The 19,021-nt window shown below is 33.6% G+C and overlaps 3 protein-coding genes across 4 annotated transcripts; 2 read left to right on the forward strand and 1 right to left on the reverse strand.

The window, feature by feature from the left end:
* Positions 1–4,573, forward strand: LOC103496430 (E3 ubiquitin-protein ligase WAV3-like). 2 transcript variants are annotated; one of them, XM_008458270.3, is made up of 2 exons: positions 1–761; positions 2,274–4,573. In XM_008458270.3, the coding sequence occupies exons 1-2, from the start codon at positions 534–536 to the stop codon at positions 4,212–4,214; spliced, it is 2,169 nt and encodes a 722-aa protein (XP_008456492.2). In that variant the 5' UTR covers positions 1–533; the 3' UTR covers positions 4,215–4,573. The 2 variants fall into 2 exon arrangements, with proteins under 2 accessions (XP_008456492.2, XP_008456491.2); XM_008458269.3 differs by having other exon boundaries at positions 2–761; positions 2,271–4,573.
* Positions 4,574–6,279: 1,706 nt separating this feature from the next.
* LOC103496429 (protein ENHANCED DISEASE RESISTANCE 2-like) lies at positions 6,280–13,406 on the forward strand. The gene is made up of 21 exons (XM_008458267.3): positions 6,280–6,770; positions 7,503–7,577; positions 7,660–7,713; positions 7,797–7,862; positions 7,935–7,996; positions 9,395–9,525; positions 9,650–9,696; positions 9,780–9,880; positions 10,083–10,178; positions 10,273–10,337; positions 10,429–10,500; positions 10,749–10,895; positions 10,993–11,297; positions 11,370–11,433; positions 11,532–11,707; positions 11,952–12,053; positions 12,186–12,236; positions 12,323–12,466; positions 12,549–12,644; positions 12,750–12,851; positions 12,995–13,406. Exons 1-21 carry the CDS (start codon positions 6,618–6,620, stop codon positions 13,085–13,087), a joined length of 2,202 nt encoding a protein of 733 aa, XP_008456489.2. The 5' UTR covers positions 6,280–6,617; the 3' UTR covers positions 13,088–13,406.
* Positions 13,407–16,884: 3,478 nt separating this feature from the next.
* On the reverse strand, positions 16,885–17,631 carry LOC103496641 (tropinone reductase homolog; the record flags this gene model as incomplete). Its single annotated transcript, XM_051082896.1, has 3 exons — positions 16,885–17,165; positions 17,240–17,456; positions 17,536–17,631. Coding segments are annotated over 3 exons (594 nt in total), but the record flags the coding sequence as incomplete, so codon positions are not given.
* Between the last annotated feature and the right edge of the window lie 1,390 nt (positions 17,632–19,021).

Consider the following 19,021-nt stretch of genomic DNA (forward strand, 5'->3'; position numbering starts at 1 on the left):
TCTGAATTCAACCCAAAACTTGCTTTTGTATTTTATGGCCTTTTATTTAACCTCAACGACAGAGAAAACAGAAACCACAGGTCAAATCCTCAAGGCTCAAGGCGAGCTGTTCTTTCTTTTCTTCTCTCTCTCTCTTTTTAATTCTCTTCTTGGCGGCCATTGAAATGAACAAAACAAACCAGAGAAATTCTTGCAGTGTTCTTGTAAAGCTTCATTTTTCCCATAACCATGTTTTTTGGTGATATATTCATTCCCTTATCTTCTTTTCCTTCTGTTAAAACCCCATTAGACTTGTTTTTCTCTTGGTATTCGTGTTCCTCTTTCAACTTTTACTAAAGCCCATTTCCATTTCATCTCTCTCAAAAGGAGGGGATTGGTTTACAGCCTTCCAAGGGCTTGGTTGAGATCTGGGGTTTGTATTTTCACTTCTATTTGGTACTTTTTGGGGAGTTTTTTTTTGTTTGATTTCTATTTTGTGGTTGTCCTCTTTAGTGGGTTTGTGGGGGGTGGGTTTTGGGATCTGAAATTGTGAAATGGGTAGTAAGTGGAGGAAGATGAAGCTGGCTCTTGGTTTGAATCTTTGTGTTTTTGTTCCAAGAACACTTGAAGACTCTCCATCTTTACCTGATTGTGATTCTACTGAGAGATTTTCAGACGCTGCTTTGCTTTCTCCTGCACATTGGGGCTCTTCTCGCCCTTCTACACCAACTCCATCTTCTCATGGCTTAACTTTCTCTAAAAGTGGCAGCAAATCTTCAAAGGTTTGTGTGTTTTTGTTTTTCTTTGTGCTTGAATCCTGCTTCTACACTGAGTTTTATTGGGTTTGTTTCTTCTGAGCAAAAAGTAAAGTTATAGATCTTGAAGACTTGAACCCTTTTTTTCCTCGCCAATTATTTGTTCTTTACTGGTTTGTATGCTATGTTTTCTGAGAAATTCCACATGAACTTTAGTAGCGATTTGTCTTTTTTAATCATCTTGTGTTTTCTTGTTGATATGTTTACTTTTGTTGAAAAAACTAAAAAAGGAAAGACAGAAAGGAAGAAGAGATTTTAATTTCCTTCTTTTAGACTGAAGAAATTTTAGTCTGGAAGTCAGCTTGTGACTTCATACGGGTCAAAATCTTTACCATTTTCCGAGTGTTTGTTTGCGATTCAAATTGATTCCTTATTTTTAAATTCTCATTTCAGTAAAACTTCATCAAACTTTAGTTGTGGACATAGATGTGATGACAAAAGTGGTGATGTTTGTCCAAAGAGGGTCAATGAAAGTTAATGGAATGTAAACCAAAAGAAGGTCGAATGGAAAATATCAGTGAAGCGAATTGAAGAAAGACTCTTAATAGTTTCCGTTAACATTCAACTTGTGTTCTCCTGGATTTTTTTTATTACTGAATAAGGAAACGGTTCTGCAGTTTTGACAAATAAGATATTTTGAAATAGCAATTTGCGCTTCGGTATATTAGAACATAAAGATTGAAGAGATCCATGCTTTGGATTCTAATAAGAAAACACAAAACAATTACAAGCTATAGTTCCATAAATTTTGTACATGTAGGCTTATGTTGTTGTCTCATATTAGATCACTTTTCAGATTCCTATCATTACCAGACATCATTTGTCGTTGCTGAAATTTAGGCAGATGTCTTCTTACGAAAACTTCTCTAGTGTGCCTCAGCCTCAGTTATCTAGTTTCTGTGGTTTTGCTCTCCTCTATAGATTGATTGGGACTGACTAGTTAAGTCACTAACTTATTTTAAGTTTGTGATAATTCCATACCTACAGAGTTATCGAGGAGTGGCTAGAATCCAATATTGCACGTTGATCGCAAGTGTGGCATAGCTTAACTTTTTGTATAGAAAAGCACAGAATTTGGATTTCCTTCTCCTGCCAATGGAAAAGAGAAGTGTTGGATGCCCTTACTTGTCAAGATTTTGGTTTTGGTTGCAATTTTCTTCATAATCTTTTGCCCCTGTACTCTCCTGATTCATACACACACACAAAGGGATAGAAGCAAATAACTTTGAAATGGTTTTGGTTGCTATTTTCTTCATCTTGTGGTGTTATTCCTATATCTTCGACCTTCGTTTTGATCTAAATTTTGAATTGTGCAATTCTCAACATCCATTACAGAATTTTGATTTGTTTTTCATTTAGTAAGATTTCCTTTGTGGGTGATCATCAAATTTATTGTTGAAAATGTTCATGTATTTGTTGACACGTTGTTGCTGCCAAATTCATTTGACTGATGTCTGTGGTCTTAATATTATTCAGCAGACTTGCTCAATTTGCTTAACAAAGTTGAAACAAGGAGGCGGACTTGCTATATTTACAGCTGAATGCTCACATTCCTTCCATTTTCACTGTGTCGTATCGAATGTAAAACATGGCAATCAAATATGCCCAGTCTGCAGAGCACAATGGAAAGAAATTCCTGTGCAAGGTCCCAATTTGGATCCTCCTTCTGGAAGAGCATCAGTTGGTCCTGCTGGCTGGAACCAAAATAATTCTTTAATGACTGTTGTCCGACGATTACCTCCTCCTCGAAGGGATTTGAGCCGGAGACTCATTGTTCCATTATGTCAGGCTCCCGAGCCAGGTGTGTTTGATGATGATGAATCATTAGGTAACCAGACTATTTGTGCTGAAAGTTCTTGCAACAAAAGTAGTGCAGATGGCGACTCCACTAAAATAATACAGATGAAGACGTATCCAGAGATTTCTGCTGCTCCAAAGTCGAAATCTTATGATGATTTCACCGTACTTGTCCATCTTAAAGCTGCTGCTGCTTCATTTAGGAGACAAAACTGCACTGGAAATCAAGCTAGTTTGCCACAGTTTTCTCGGGCTCCTCGTGCACCAGTTGACTTAGTAACAGTTCTCGACATCAGTGGTAGCATGGCTGGTACTAAACTTGCATTGCTAAAACGAGCAATGGGATTTGTGATACAGAATCTTAGCTCTAGTGACAGACTGTCAGTAATTGCCTTCTCCTCAACAGCTCGTCGCCTTTTTCCTCTTCGGCGGATGACTGACACAGGTCGCCAACAGGCCCTACAGGCTGTCAATTCTTTAGTTGCAAATGGCGGAACCAATATTGCTGAAGGCCTAAGAAAGGGTGCCAAAATAATGGAAGATCGAAGGGAAAAGAATGCAGTTTCAAGTATAATACTGTTGTCGGATGGCCAGGATACGTATACGGTCAGTGGTTCAGGAGTTAACCAACCACAACCCAATTACCAGTTACTTCTTCCTCTGTCAATGCATGCTAAGGACGAGTCAGGATTCCAGATTCCTGTTCATTCTTTTGGATTTGGTGCAGATCATGATGCTTCTTCTATGCACTCGATTTCCGAGATATCTGGGGGAACCTTTTCTTTTATCGAGACTGAAGCTGTGATCCAAGATGCATTTGCACAGTGCATTGGGGGTCTCTTAAGCGTGGTGGTGCAGGAGCTGCAAGTTGCAATTGAATGTGTACACCCGAAGATCCATCTTGGATCACTAAAAGCTGGAAGTTATCCAAGTCGTCTGATGGTTGGTGGACGCACAGGATTTATCGATGTTGGGGACTTGTATGCTGATGAAGAGAGGGACTTTTTGGTCTCAGTCAGTGTCCCTGTAGAACCTTCCAGCAATTCAACACCACTACTAAAAGTTAGGTGTGTTTACAGGGATCCAATCACCAAACAAACGACGACATTGGAAAGCGATGAAGTTAGGATCGAAAGGCGCGAAATGGGAGGTGAACCGGGAGTCATTTCAGTGGAAGTTGATCGACAAAGCAACCGACTCCAAGCAGCAGAGGCAATGGCACAAGCAAGAATTGCAGCAGAACAGGGAGACCTTGCTGGTGCAGTTGGCATACTAGAAAAGTGTAGGATGGCGTTGTCACAAACCGTCTCTGCTAAATCTCACGACCAATTATGCATTGCCTTAGATGCCGAGCTCAAGGAAATGCAAGAGAGGATGGCCAGCAGGCATGTATATGAGGCATCGGGAAGAGCATATATTCTTTCAGGACTGAGTTCACATTCTTGGCAAAGAGCAACCGCAAGAGGTGACTCAACCGATAGCTCAAGTCTTGTTCAATCATATCAAACCCCATCAATGCTAGAGATGCTTACTCGATCACAGGCTACATATCTGGGTAGCCCATCAGCACAGAGGCTTGTGCAGCCATTGTTGTCTTGTAGATCACAACCAAAACCAAGGTAATGAAGAAGTTGAATCCTTTTTGGGTTTTGTCAGCTCTTTTGAAGAAGGGCTGAAATGAAGAAGGAAATTTTTGCTGTTTGTTTTTGATTCCTTAACTGTATTGTACTTTTGTAAATGAATAAATGGGGAGAAGGGGTGAAAGGAGATTTTTGGAAGGAAAAAAAGAAACAAGGAGAGAAGTAGGAAGTAGAGTTTTTCTTTTTGGAGGGGTTTTGGTTTTTGTTTCCATGGGCTATTCTGGGGTTGGTGTACATAAAGAGAGAAATGGTTTTTCTCTGCAAGAGAATTGGGTATAAGTGTGTGATTGTGAAAAATCTTGGAGAACTCTTCACCTAATATATGGCTTGGCTTGTAAATCAGCTAAATATTGTTAGGGTTACCATTGACTAATTTGGCTTGTAAACATACATGTGCATTGGTGCGATAGGGTCGATATTTCGTTTATTATCATTACTATTTTCTTTTGAACAATTGTCAAGCTAGCATTTGATATAAGAAGAGAGATTTGAATGTTTGAACCAACCCTAATCAACTAATCATAAAAAAAAAATTCATCTCAAAATAAATTATCATTAACGAGCTTACGTGAACGTGATGAGCTTACATTCATGTATCAAACAAAAAAGAAAAAGATAAATGATGAAAAGTTGTAAAAGGAAGGTTGTGTTCATTTGAAATAATCAAATATAATTAGATTAATGACACTCTCTTCCACAATTGCATTATTCTTGTTGATTATAGATTTCTTTATTGATAATCTTAAGAACATGAATACTTCAACTATTACATAGGATAAAGTTGTTTTGAATATAGTTATTAATGGTTAAAACGATTAGGTTTGATTATTCTAGAAGAAATGAGAATAATGATACTATACCAATCAATTGATAAAATTGTACGGTGAACGAGCGAGAACTCAATACTATTTTATTTTAGGTAGTTGCAATTTCTAAGATTAATAATCGAATGTATTACAACACACACATATATATATATAGGGAGAGAGAGAGTAAAATTTATGAATGATAAATGTTGCTATATTTATTTTCAATAATGTTTTTGCATGATTTTAGTGATTGAAAGAGATTAGTAAGTATAAGGTTTAGGGTTGACTTTGACCATGTAAATAGGTGAGGAAAGAGGAGAGCTGGCAAAAACCTCAAATTTGGGAACCATACAATTGCTTTCTTTCACTCCCAACCATTCCTTTTTTGCCTTTTTTTTTTTTAACAAACAAATAAATAAAACTCATTTCACCTCTTTTATTATTATTTTTCTTTTTTGGATCTTAATCATCAAACACAATTAATCATAACAAAATTAACTATTAATCAGTTGGGTTTGTTATATTCAATCTAAAAACAAAAAGAAAAGGTTTCCACCAAAAAGAAAACAAAAAGTTCAATGTTATAGGCTGACGCTGACCAGCTAAAATTCACAAGGCATTCTAATTCCACACAATTTTCCACCATCAAAATAGTTAATATTATTATTTGCATGCAATATCCAAATAGGGCTATGATTATATACGAATTTACGCCGTTACCCTTCAACATAGAATTACAATTGCTACCAAGTCAAACCATTGCATCATTTTAATTATATAACAACCTATAATCAAATAACCTTATTCTTCAAAATTTCATAACTAATGATAATTCAATTAACAAAAGATAATCATCCTATTCGTCAAACTTAATATATAGCTTATCTAATCATTTTTATATTTAAATGATAAAACTATTGAAAATATTTACAAATATAGCAAAAATGACATGTAGTAGAATATTTTTGCCTATCATGATATATTGCTGTTGAAATCTTGTTATAATATTTGAACTAAAATAAAAATGAAAAGAAAAGAAAGCATCAACCAATGGGGTATTTTTGACTAAAAATTAGAAGGTAAAATTTTTTAAAAATAAAATAGAAAATAGAAAATAGAAAATAGAAAAAGAAAAAAAAAAAGAAAAAGAAGGGTAAAAGGGTAATTGCGAATATGGTTATGGTAATATTGTTTGTACGCCAAAACAGAGCGAGTTTAAAAAAGGAGAGTAAGAGAGACCAAAACGAAAATTGAGAAAGAAGAGGAAGAAGCTTTCTCCATCTCCCTGAGAATTCAGAATCTGGATTTTTTTCTCTTTCAATTTTCCTCCGTTGATTCTCTGATTCCCTTCGTCGGAATCAGAGAGTCTTTTTCAATCTTCTGTTTCTTCCTCATTTTCCTATAACCCTCTCTTCTTCTTCGTCTTTCACATATTCTCTGTTTCAACCCATTTTAGGGGAGTTTTTCTGCATTCAAATCCATCCCCATTTGCCATTCCCCATTCTAATGGCCAAACTCTAACCATAACTTCATCCCTCAATCTTCTGTGACTTCTTTCCTTTCTTCCTTCTTCTCTCATGGGGGCTCCTATTAACGACGGCAAAATGGAAGGTTGGCTCTATCTCATCCGCTCTAACCGCTTCGGCTTGCAATACTCCCAGAAGAGATACTTCGTTCTTCAAGATGATTGCCTCAAGAGCTTTAAATCTGTCCCTGTTTCCGAGAACGAGGTATTATTCCCTTTATTTCTATTTCACCCCAGTTTTGTAATTTCTGTTTTTTCTTTTTTATTTCGTATCTGATTAAGCGTTTATTTTGTAGAATTATTCCTTAATCATGCCTTTTTCTTTCCGTTTATTAAGCATATTTGACTTGACTCTGGTTGATTTGATAGTTTGTTCTGTCTTTCATATTGTTGGAAATTGGATAAAAGATATGAAATGCCTAGGGTCCACATTGTTCATGTTACTGCTTTTGTCTTATCTGTGCGGATTATTGGGCTTCTCTGGATTATGGATGTGAACTATTATAGCTTTAACTGAAATTCTCATCATGAATTTGCAATGAGCACGCCCTTCGAGGAAAACTTTGTGTAAGTTGTACAAATTGGTTTTTAATTTGTCCAACCCGTGGTTAAACTCGTGATCTACTTAAACAAAGCGCTAAGAATTGTTTGTTCGTCTTTTTCCTCCTGTTGTTCTTTCTGTTTCTCTTTAACAATTGAATAGTTGAAGACACACGCAGAAGACTTTTATTTGAGTATTGTTTTGCGGTAGTTGATATGTACTCCTTTTTCTTCCCTGAAGTTGGAGGTTTTGTTCCGGAGATTTAGGCTTCTTGTACATATAATGATAATTAATTGCATGCTTTGGATGCATTTGCATTTTGTAGTTTCTTCAATAATCCTTGAATTGAATGATTAAACAAAAAGGTATACTAATTGAGGTATTGTTTTTCACCAGGAACCAAATAAAAGTGCAGTGATTGACTCCTACATACGAGTTACAGATAATGGGAGGGAGAGTATTCATAGAAAAGTACGTTTGTAGTAGAGATTAGTATCTCTGAATTGGTTATTTCTTGAGAATTTGTATTGATAATTTCATATGAAATCTGTAGGTATTCTTCATCTTCACACTTCATAATACTGTCAATCAAAATGATCGACTCAAGGTAAAGTTAATTCTAATATGAAATACAATGCAACATGTTTTGGAATGTATTTGATTCTAAATTCCTAACATTTAACTTTATAGTTGGGAGCCAGCAGTCCAGAAGATGCTGCAAGATGGATCCGCTCTCTGCTTGATACTACATTGAAGGTATAAAAGTTTGTATTTACAAATAAAGTGTTTTCCCCATGGCAGAGTCCTTATTTTTCATTGTGCATCTAGGGCTGTTCGGATCCAGCAAGAAATTTCAGGGATCGCTCCAAGAGACAGTATCCAGTTTTAAGGTATACAATAGCTGTTCATCCTTCAGTTCTTTTTTTTAGTTCAATTGTGGAGTGGGGTCAGAATTGGAACCTCATGTTTCTTAGTGGATAGTTTGGCTTTTTCATATGGTTCTTTAGAGGTCTCTTTGCTGCTTTTATTCTTCTTTGATTTTTTTTTTAAATAAACATATGGTTATGAAAAAAAATTATGTTACCGTTTATTGAAATTATCTTTTTCCCATACGAATAAGTAAAATAATAAAGGAACATTTATATTTATTTTCGCATATAGTATAATGAAAAAAAGTTATATAATAAATTTTAAATATAGCAAAATAAACTAAAATATTTATAAGTTATAGAAAAATTTTGGTTCTATCAATAATAGAAACTGATAGACTTCGATTACTGTCTATCAATGACACTAATAGAAGCATATCGGTATTTATCAATGTTTATTATCGATAGAATATAGAATTTCGTTATATGTTGTAGATATTTTGTCAAATTTGTCATTTTTGACAATGCTCCATATTTACAACATATAGAAATTTTTTTCATTCTATCAGTGATAGAAACTGATAAACTTCTATCATTGTCTATCAATTTCACTAATAGAAGTATATTAGTGTTTATCAATGTCTATTATAGATAGAAACTGAAAATTTTTTATACTTTGTAAATAGTTTATCAAATTTTCTATTTTTAATAATTCTCCTATAAATGTCTATTATTGATAATATATGAAATCTTGTTCTATTTTGTAAATATTTCCAATATTTTTATCGTTTATAATAATTTATACTAATAAATATTATAATATTATGCTATTGTAAAACTATAAGTTAAATTGCAAAATAATAAATGCATAATATCGAAGGTTTTCTCCTTTCTACTTGTGATAGGTCACGATAGTTCCAAATATACATCACCAGTAGAAAGCAAAATCATTGGTGGATATCTATTTGGGTCTATCGTGGTCTATCCCTGATATAAAGCAAATTTTTGCTACATCATGAACAATTTTAATAGTTTTTTCATTTAAAATATTTCACCTTTTAAAAAATGAATATGATATAATATATTTTTAAAATACTTAAAGGCAAATTTATAAATTTTAGATGTAAAAATAATTAGGGGTTAAAAAGTTCAAGGATAAAAAAGATTAATGGGAAAAGAAATAAAATGAGTATATAAAGTTTTTAAATTAAATGTAGAAAACAGACTAAAAAAGAAGGGAAAAACAGTAATTATTATAAAAAAAAAAGTATATATATATATATATAATATTAAAAAAGGAGCAAAATGTGTAGAGAAGGTTTCTCATATGGTGTGTGTGTAAGGATATCATGCATGTAAGTATTGAATTTTTGTTTCTGGATGCATGTCCATAGAATCTTCTTTTTCTTTGTTGGATAGATTTCGTGGGTCAAAAAGAATCGACTGGAAGGCTTCAATAGACTGGATTGTCTGTTCCTCCGTACAAATGGAAGCAATGACATCTGATGTTATTGCACCTTCCCCATGGAAAATTTTTGGTTGCCAAAATGGTGAGACCTGAATTTCTCATTTGCATTCAAGTAGCCTAAATGGATATGTGGCTCCATTAATAATATATGTTGAGTTTGTCTCCGTTTCAAAAAAATAATATATGTTGAGTTTGACTCAATGCAGGTTTACGGCTTTTCAAAGAATCGAAGGATAATGATTCTCATCGGAGGGTAAGTTTCCTTTTTATTTCCTTACCTGTTCTGATTCATGTTTCCATTTGATCTTTTTGTTTGATAATTTTGTGCTTCGTCAGCAATGGGATGATCATCCCGCAATAATGGCAGTTGGTATGGTTTGTGGAACTTCCGAAGAAATTTTTCGGACCCTTATGTCTCTTGGCTCATCAAGATCAGAGTAAGACTCTTTTATTACGTTTGCCAATGGAACTGTAGTGATAAGCTCCAAGTTTTTCATATTTCATTTGTTGTTCATTCCTTATTGTAGTTATGGTTTGTTCATGATTAATAGAGTTAATTGTTCTTTGGTTTTCATGTCCTTTGCTCATAGTAATAATGGGCTTTCCTGTTTTTTAGAACTAACTTCTTACTGTCTCCAGATGGGACTTCTGCTTCTTCCGTGGAAGTTTGGTCGAACACATTGACGGTCATACAGATATCATACATATGCAATTATACCGTGATTGGTTACCTTGGTTAGAACTTCCTATCTTGTAGAATTCACGTCAGTATTTTCGTTAACAAAAAAAAAAATGTATGCAAGCATAATGAATGCGACATAACTTTCAGGGGAATGAAAAAACGAGATTTTCTTTTGCGTCGGTATTGGAGAAGAGAAGATGATGGCACATATGGTAACTGTTTTCAGGAGAAATTGAATGCTTGGGAAACTATGGAATCTATAATAAGATCAACCCCTAACTTCTCTCATCTGGTTCTTCACAGTTCTACTATATCATTCTGTGTTTCACGTGAAGTTTCCACCACAGAAAGGCTACGTTCGTGCTTGCCTTAAAAGTAATGTATGCAATGCGAATTAACTTTGTAGATACTGTAAAGAACACAATAGCTAACATTCATTCTCGACCTCTTTGCTTCATTCACGTTGGTTCTTCCCCATCTTTCAGGAATTATATATAAATAGTTTTTCTATAAAATCTATTGCTCCCTATTAATTAATCCACACCGAAATTTTTTACCTCCCGAGTATTGGTGGGTTGTAATTTGTTCTAATACTCAAGGATCTAATATGGATGAACGTCCAGGTGGAGGATATGTTGTAACTCCAGTAAACCAAGGTAAACATTCTCTAGTAAAACACATGCTTGCTGTTGATTGGAAGTTCTGGAAACTGTACCTGCGCCCTTCATCTGCCAGAGCTATTACTATACGAATGGTAGAGAGGCTTGCAGGTTGATATATATTGTTTAGAGGGTGTTCATGATGTAATTTGGATTTTATTTTAGATATATATTGGGGATTTTCTCAAATTATACTGCATAATGGCAGCACTAAGAGAGCTATTCAGAGCCAAGGTTGGTGACTCTTCATCTGAGTTCTCATCATCTAGTAGAGATCTTAGACACTTTGAGTTGCCCCAGAGTGAAATCGACGAGATAAAGACAGAAATACAGTCTCCTGAAACAATGCGGAAAATCAAAGAGGCATTTTTAAAAGAGAATGAAGCGGAAATGCCTCGTGCTAGTTTGATTGGACTGAATGATGCTGTTGATGAATTCTTTGACGTTCCTGAACCTGCAGAACTTGACCACTATGAGAATGAATGGACGTCTGACTTGACTTTGCAACAACTGGTACTTTCTTATTGCTGAACTTAAATTTTCTTACATATTTATACCAACTTTATTCTGTTTTGCGATCTGCAGAATATGTCTCAGAACAAACTATCAACAGCAGCTGTTTTTGTGAAAAAGTTGCACGATCTTGCCGGTCAGTTTTTGGTGGAGATTAAATTTATTTTAAATGTGGAATTACAATATTTCTTTAGATTTCCTTCTAAAGAATAAAACAAGAATTGTGTGTTTCAGTTCAGAAGAAGGGCTATACAGAATTACCCGAGTTGCCTAGAGAAGAAAGTATGGCATACTCATATGGATCCACACTTCCAAAAGACTTCAATTTTTCTACTCCCTGCAGTGTAGCATCAGCAGATCCCTCTTTATTTTTGATACGCGGAGAAAACTATTTGAAGGACAGCCAGAAGGTATTTTTTAATGTTATATATGGCTGCGTTTCATGAAGTTGTTCAGCATATAATGTATATGGTAGTAACCCCCCTGAAAATTTATGATAGAGAAAATTTTACATAACTCAAATTCTCTTGAAGTTCAGTACACTACGTTCTCATCGAATGACAAAGATGGGATATCATCCAGTAATATTTGTGATAGAACTCAAGCATTGGAATTGGAAAATTTTTGATTATTTTTCACAATTCTCTATACCAGATCAAGGCAAATGGCACGTTGATGCAACTGGTTGGTGCAGACTGGCTAAGGTCTGACAGACGAGAAGATAATCTTGGTGGGCGTCCCGGTAGTATTGTTCAGGTTTGGCTTGGTTTTCTAGTCACACAAGTTAGTAGAAAACTGTGGTTTGAAACTATATATGTATGTACTTACAAGAGTACATCATATGAATGAGGAAAATGGTTGATGTTAGTTATATATATGTGTGTGCAGAAATATGCAGAACGAGGTGGAACGGAATTCTTCTTTGTTGTTAACATACAAGTAAGTGGCTTTAATGTTTCTTCTCACAGCCACCATAATTAAGTAGGATGCAAGTTTACTCATTGGTACTGTGAAACATGAATTAGGTTCCGGGCACAACCATGTACACCTTGGCAATGTATTACATGATGAGGACTCCTCTCGAGAGCAGTCCATTGCTCAAAAATTTTGTTGAAGGAGACGATGCCTTCAGGAATTCGAGATTTAAGCTTATACCTTACATTTCTCAGGTCAGAAACAAAACCTACACCTATGAAACTTTTTTTAACAATTTAGTCATCTGAAATTCTCCATCGTAAATTATATTGTTAGGGATCATGGATAGTCAAGCAAAGCGTTGGCAAGAAAGCATGCTTGGTTGGTCATGCACTTGAAGTGCATTACTTTCGTGGAAAGAACTATTTGGAGGTGAACTAACTAAATGACTCGTAACATAACTAAAAAAAGTAGTTATGACGATCTATCTCACTCGCTCTCATGATATAGTAATTCCTTGTTTTTGGGTGAAAACAGGTAGAAATTGATGTTGGGTCTTCAACAGTGGCAAGAGGGGTGGTCAGTCTTGTTCTTGGTTATTTAAACAACTTGGTCATAGAAATGGCTTTTGTAATTCAGGTGATACACTCCAAACTCTTTCAAACATCTACTGTCTTCCCTTATCAGTTACATTAATATGAACAATATCTTGAAATGTCATCGAATTTCATTTACTTACACGTTTGAATGGAATGGTGTTTCATTCTTTCGTTTTTTGGCAGGGCAACACGCAAGAGGAGCTTCCTGAGATCCTTCTCGGGACATGTCGACTCAATCATTTGGATGTGGCTAAATCACTCTTGGTAAAGCCATAAAAATGCGTACCTCCAAAAGTTCTCAACCTATCTCAGAACAAGTATTGGACTCGTTGAATTTGGATGTAGATTGATTTTCCCCCACAATATACAAAAAATTTCAGTTGATTTGATGGGGAAGAAGAGAGAAGAGGGTGCCAGAAGAAAAGATTTATATTGGTTGATTCTTTTTCCTAATTAACATTGTATAGAATCACTCAATTTTTTTTATTCAATCTGAATTCTCAGCTATTGTAAGGAACTTTCGTTCCATCTGGCTCTTTTAGTTAATAGCCAAATAAAACAAAAATTTTTTTAAAAAGAAAAAATTTGTTCTAAAGTTATGATGTCTTTTAACCCTATGTCGGAAGCAAATTCTTATGCAATTTTGTGTGTTAATTATAGATAAATATCCTGTGGATATCAATTATTAATTATCGTGATAAATTTACTTAGTTTTTATCTAAGACAAAAGTAATCCAAAAGAAAAAGGAGTTATGGGCCGATAGTATTAGGCCCCAATCGGCCTAATAACCGAGTACGGCCGAATCAGTCTGAGATGTCCAAGTTCAAATGGGCCCAGTAAAATCAAATCAAGTGGGGCTCAATAAATAAATAAAAATGACAAATATAAGAATGAAAATTGTCAAAATAGCAAACTGTTATTTTTTTTTATTTATGGCAAAACTAACTGTCTTGAATAATTTTCAACTTTTTTCGACTGAAAATGCCCTTCAACGGATGAGAACTGTCCATAATCAAATACAGTATATTTAAGAAACTCGAGAAATCAAACAAAACATGGTTTTGGGAAATCAAACAAAACATTATCAAATATCCGATTATAGTGTATCTGTAAATATACCCTATTATGATAATTATTAACCAAATCAAATAATTATTATATTATTTCAAGGATCCCTAACCATATTCAATTGATTTCAATATTCCCTAATTATTCTCATATTTCCCTTCAATAATTATATATTCAAACTTTAGCTACCGATTTTTTCCTTCAATAGCTATTAACGCAATGAATAGGTTTTAAAATTTTAATGCAATGAATTCTTCCTTCCTAAAATAATGATAAACATGATGCAATAATTAACCATATACAAAAACATTAAAAAAAAAGTAACGGAAAAGCATTTAAAACATTCAAAATTCAAATCTCTAAAATTCAAATTTAAATTCCAACCATTCCCTAAGATTATGACAAATATAATGGGAATACTTAAGTTTAGATTCAAATCCCAACTATCCCTAAAATCATGCCAAATAAATTGTGATCTACTTATAATGTTGCCAACAAACCGAAATTAATGGAAACCAAAACACAAGATTCACCGAAAGACAATCTCAAATTTGAATATATTAGGAAAATACATAATTCACCGGAACGTTCATGGCCATTAAAACATAAATTTCAACGAAGAACGGAACAAAACATATTCTTTTTGAAATTTTAACATCTTTATATTCTAAACTACTTTAGAAAAATAACTAATTTTGCCTTCCCAACATTATATTCATAAGATTTGCTATATACATTTTATTTCTTTGTTCTTGTCTACCATATTTTCGTAATATCCGACCATTACATCAAATTAAAACGTGATCCCTACAAATGAAACAGGTACCCGTATAATATATAAAACAATAATTTAATTTAATTTAATATTCATCCCTCCTATATACAATCTACCAGTGAATACTTTATTCGATAAACGTGTTCCCTTTGAATTTTTTCCATGACTTTACAACGAGTGAAGACCGTATTCATGGTAGATGGATTGAGTCATGCCGATATATTGACTATCGCCTCCTTGATGTATATGTTCCAGTTTCATCCTCGTTTCAAGAATTTGCAAATGGACGGTGCAAACCGATTAAAAAACGAAGGGCGTGCAGACGACGAAAAGCGACGGTGGAAGACAAACGAAGGGTGTTATTTTTTTTATTATTTATGGCAAAACTAACTGCCTGAAATAGTTTCCCACTTTTTTGGTCCGAAATTACCCCTCAAAACTGTCCAGATTCAAATACAGTATATTTAAGGAGATCCAAAAATCAAATAAAGTATCACATATTCGATTACAGTGTATTTGTGAACACACCCACTTATGATAATTATTAACTAAATCAAAAAATTATTATATTCTTTCAAAGATCCCTAAATATATTCAATTGGTTTAAATATCCCCTAATTATTCTGATTTTTACCTTCAATAACTATATATTCAAACTTTAGCTATTAAGTTTAGAATCAAATCTCAACCCTCCCTAAAATCATGCCAAATAAAATGTGATTTAATTATGGCAAATATAATGGAAATACTTAAGTTTAGAATCAAATCCTAACCCTCCCTAAAATCATGTCAAATAAAATGTGATCTATCTTTAATTTTTCCAACCAACCAGAATTAAGGAAAACGAAAATTTGTACTAAAAGAAGAAGGTGGAAAGCGACGATGCGGGTGGAAAGCATTTGAAATTTTGAAGAATGTTTGAACCGGAGAAAATTTGAAGAAAATTTTGAGAACTCGGTATTTTTTACCGATACATGCAGAAAACAGAGAAAAAATCCAAAGGTTGAAGAAGGAACAAAAGCGTGAAACAAAACAACTCACCCATACTTTGGGTGGTGCAAACTGAGTAAAAAGGAAGGGCGTGCAAATGGTTGAAAAGCGACAGAAGAGAAACCGATGGTGGAAAAACGGGAAGAGAAACCGATGGTGGAAAAGCGACGATGGAAAAATGGAAGAGAAAGCTACGGTGGAAATGCGCCGGAAAGCCTTTACAGAAGATGGTTTATTTTTTTTTTGAGGGAAAATTAGAAAATTGAGGGAGTGCATAGTATGTATTAATTACAGGGTATTTGTGGTTTTTCTTACTATTGTATTTAGGAGTCTATATTGTAAAGTAGGTAGGGGCATTTAAGCCATAGTTATCCCATTTATTATGTGGAAATTAATTGTTTTGCTATTTTGACAATTTAAAAATAAATTTGTCATTTATCCAAAGTAAAACTTAGATTTTGCTATTCTTCTTATCGCCCCAATAAATTAACCGGTAGCAAAATATAAGGTTTACTTTCGATAAATGGTAATTTTATTTTTAAATTGGCGAAATAGCAAAATAGTTAATTTTTAAATAATAAATAGGAGGACTATACCTTAAATGTCCATACATAATTGACAAGTTTGATTTCTAAATACAATGGTAACAAAAACCACAAATACCCTATAATTAATACAAACTATGCGTTACTCTTGAATATTCTAATTTCCCCCTCCTAAAAAATAAAATCTTCTAAAAAACATTACATCTTTTGCATGCAACCACTCCACTTCTCCAAGAAAACCCTAGAATTTTTTTGAACCTTCTCTTTTCCTTCGAAAAATAAGATCGCTTTCTCCCTTCCTTTTTGAAACGCTTTCCACCGTCACTTAAGATACGCATGGTCATCTCTGTTCTCTCGTGTTGCTGTGACTTTTAGGATTGCTTTCCACCAACCCTTTTAAGATCGCTTTCCACCGACCTTCATCGCCTGCTTCTTCAGCCGTATATGTACCTAAAAACAGTCAAATAAAATAATTTAGAATTACAGTGTATTTCTAGATCGATCCCGTGTTATTTGTTAAAATACAGAGTATTTATAGTTTTTATACCTAGGTTGTTTCGGATCAATGCATCCGAAAATGCAGACAGCATGGCACAGAGTCCTCCAGAGTACCCCTAATGGAATTCAAAGCAATTTCATCTCCTCTGACATATATGATTAAAATGCAATTTTATTACTTGATTTGCCTCACCAGTTACCACCCATCGGCAGTGAAGCCACCGTCCACACAAATGATCTGCCCATCGATATATGAAGCCATTGGAAGACATAAAAATGCCACCATCGACGATATCTCCTCTGGCTCACCAATTCGCCTCGTCGGTGTCCGCTCAATCAACCGCTCATATTCCTCCAAAATCGTCGCATCCTGTTTAGATATTATTGTCCTAACCCTCCACGATGCCACCGTGTTGATACGAATATTATCCTTTGCCCATTCACACACCAAGTTCTTTGTTATTTGTTTAATTGCCCCTAAAAACACAAATCACCCAAATCATTTCAAGATTAATCTTTAATTACCCACAAATATCTATTCAAATTCCTACCTTTAGTTGCTGCATAGATTGAAATTTTTGGTAAAGCAGTAACTCCTGCAATGGACGACACAAACACGATACTTACATAGCTAGAAGCCTTCAAAATTGGATGAGAAATTTGGGAAAGATGATAAAGGGCCTCAAAATTTGTGCTCATCATGTAATTGTAGTCCTCAGTTGTGTACTCTATTGCTTCTTTCAATATTACAGTCCCTGCGTTGTTGACCTTAAAACCAAAAACCCACTTTTAGAAATTCAAAAAATTTTCATTTGGGTTTGTTTAAAAAATGAAAAGAGAGAATTACAAGGATGTTAAGGGTTCCATTGAAGATGGAAGAAACAGTGTCAATGAGTTGCTGACGTTGAGAAGATGAAGTGAGATCACCAATAGAGGCAGTGAATTTGGTTGAGACAACATTGCATTGTATTTGGCATGATTTTAGGGAGGGTTGAATTTTGAATTTAAACTTAACTAATTTACTAAAGATAATTATTTGTATTATATTTTCCATGATTTTAGGAAAGGATTGGTATCTACGTGCATAAAAAGGATTGAATTTTGAATTTAAACTTAACTAATTTACCAAAGATAATTATTTGCATTATATTTGTCATGATTTTAGGGAAGAATTGATATATATGTGCTTAAAAAATTGAATCTTGTAAATTATTTTTCGTTAATTTCTTAATGTTTATCATAATAATTAATTATTGCATTATCTTTGCCATGATTCTAAGGAGGGATTCAATTTTGAATGTATAATTCCAAAAATTAAAAAATTGAATATTTGAAATTATTTTTCGTTAATTTTTCAATTTCTTAATTTTTATCCTAATAATTAATTATTGCATTATATAATTTTGAATCTATAATTCGAAAAATAAAAAATTGAATATTTGAAGTTATTTTCGTTAATTTGTTGATTTTTATCATAATTATGGGATATTGAAACCAATTGAATATGTTTAAGGATGTCTGAAACAATATAATAATTTTTTGATTTAGTTAATAATTATCACAAGTGGGTGTGTTTACAAATACACTGTATTCGTGATATGTGATATTTTGTTTGATTTTTTGATCTCAACAAACACACTGTATTTGTATATGGACAATTGTAATCCGTGGAGGGGTAATTTCGGGCTAAAAGAATGAAAAAATATTTATGACAATTAGTTTTGCTATAAATAAATAAAAATAACAGTTTGCTATTTTTCTATTTTCTACTCTCACATTTGCTATTTCCACTAATTCCCCATAAATCAATATATAAAGTCCTAAATGGCCTATAAAATTTTGACTCAATCTACATCACTACCCATTTTAATTAAAAATACAAAATAAATTAAAAAATAAATAACGTGCAAGAGCTTTAGAGGCATGAAATATGGTAACTAATTAATTCTATTATGGTAAGTGATTTATTAGAATCCTATCTAAATATGAAAAGTGATATTATGGTAATATTATAATCAAAATTACTGTTTTTTTTTTGTGATTTTGTTAAAAAAAAGTTTTTCCTACCGATCTCTCTCACTTCCTAATCTCTCTGTCAGTCCAATATTCCTTTCGTTTTGCATTGTTTTTCATATATTACACGTAATTATAGTATATATTTAATGTTATCTAGTATATATAGTATTGAGGAAAACTGAGTATGTTTCCAATGTAGGGACTTTGATGAAAGAGTTGAAGATCGAAGGAGTTGTATGAAAAATTGGTTGAATGGGAAGGATATATTAAATTGGTTTATGAACCGTATATATGAAATAATATATTGTATATTTTAT

This window comes from Cucumis melo, chromosome 3 (genome assembly GCF_025177605.1).
Source record: "Cucumis melo cultivar AY chromosome 3, USDA_Cmelo_AY_1.0, whole genome shotgun sequence".
Taxonomy (NCBI): domain Eukaryota; kingdom Viridiplantae; phylum Streptophyta; class Magnoliopsida; order Cucurbitales; family Cucurbitaceae; genus Cucumis; species Cucumis melo.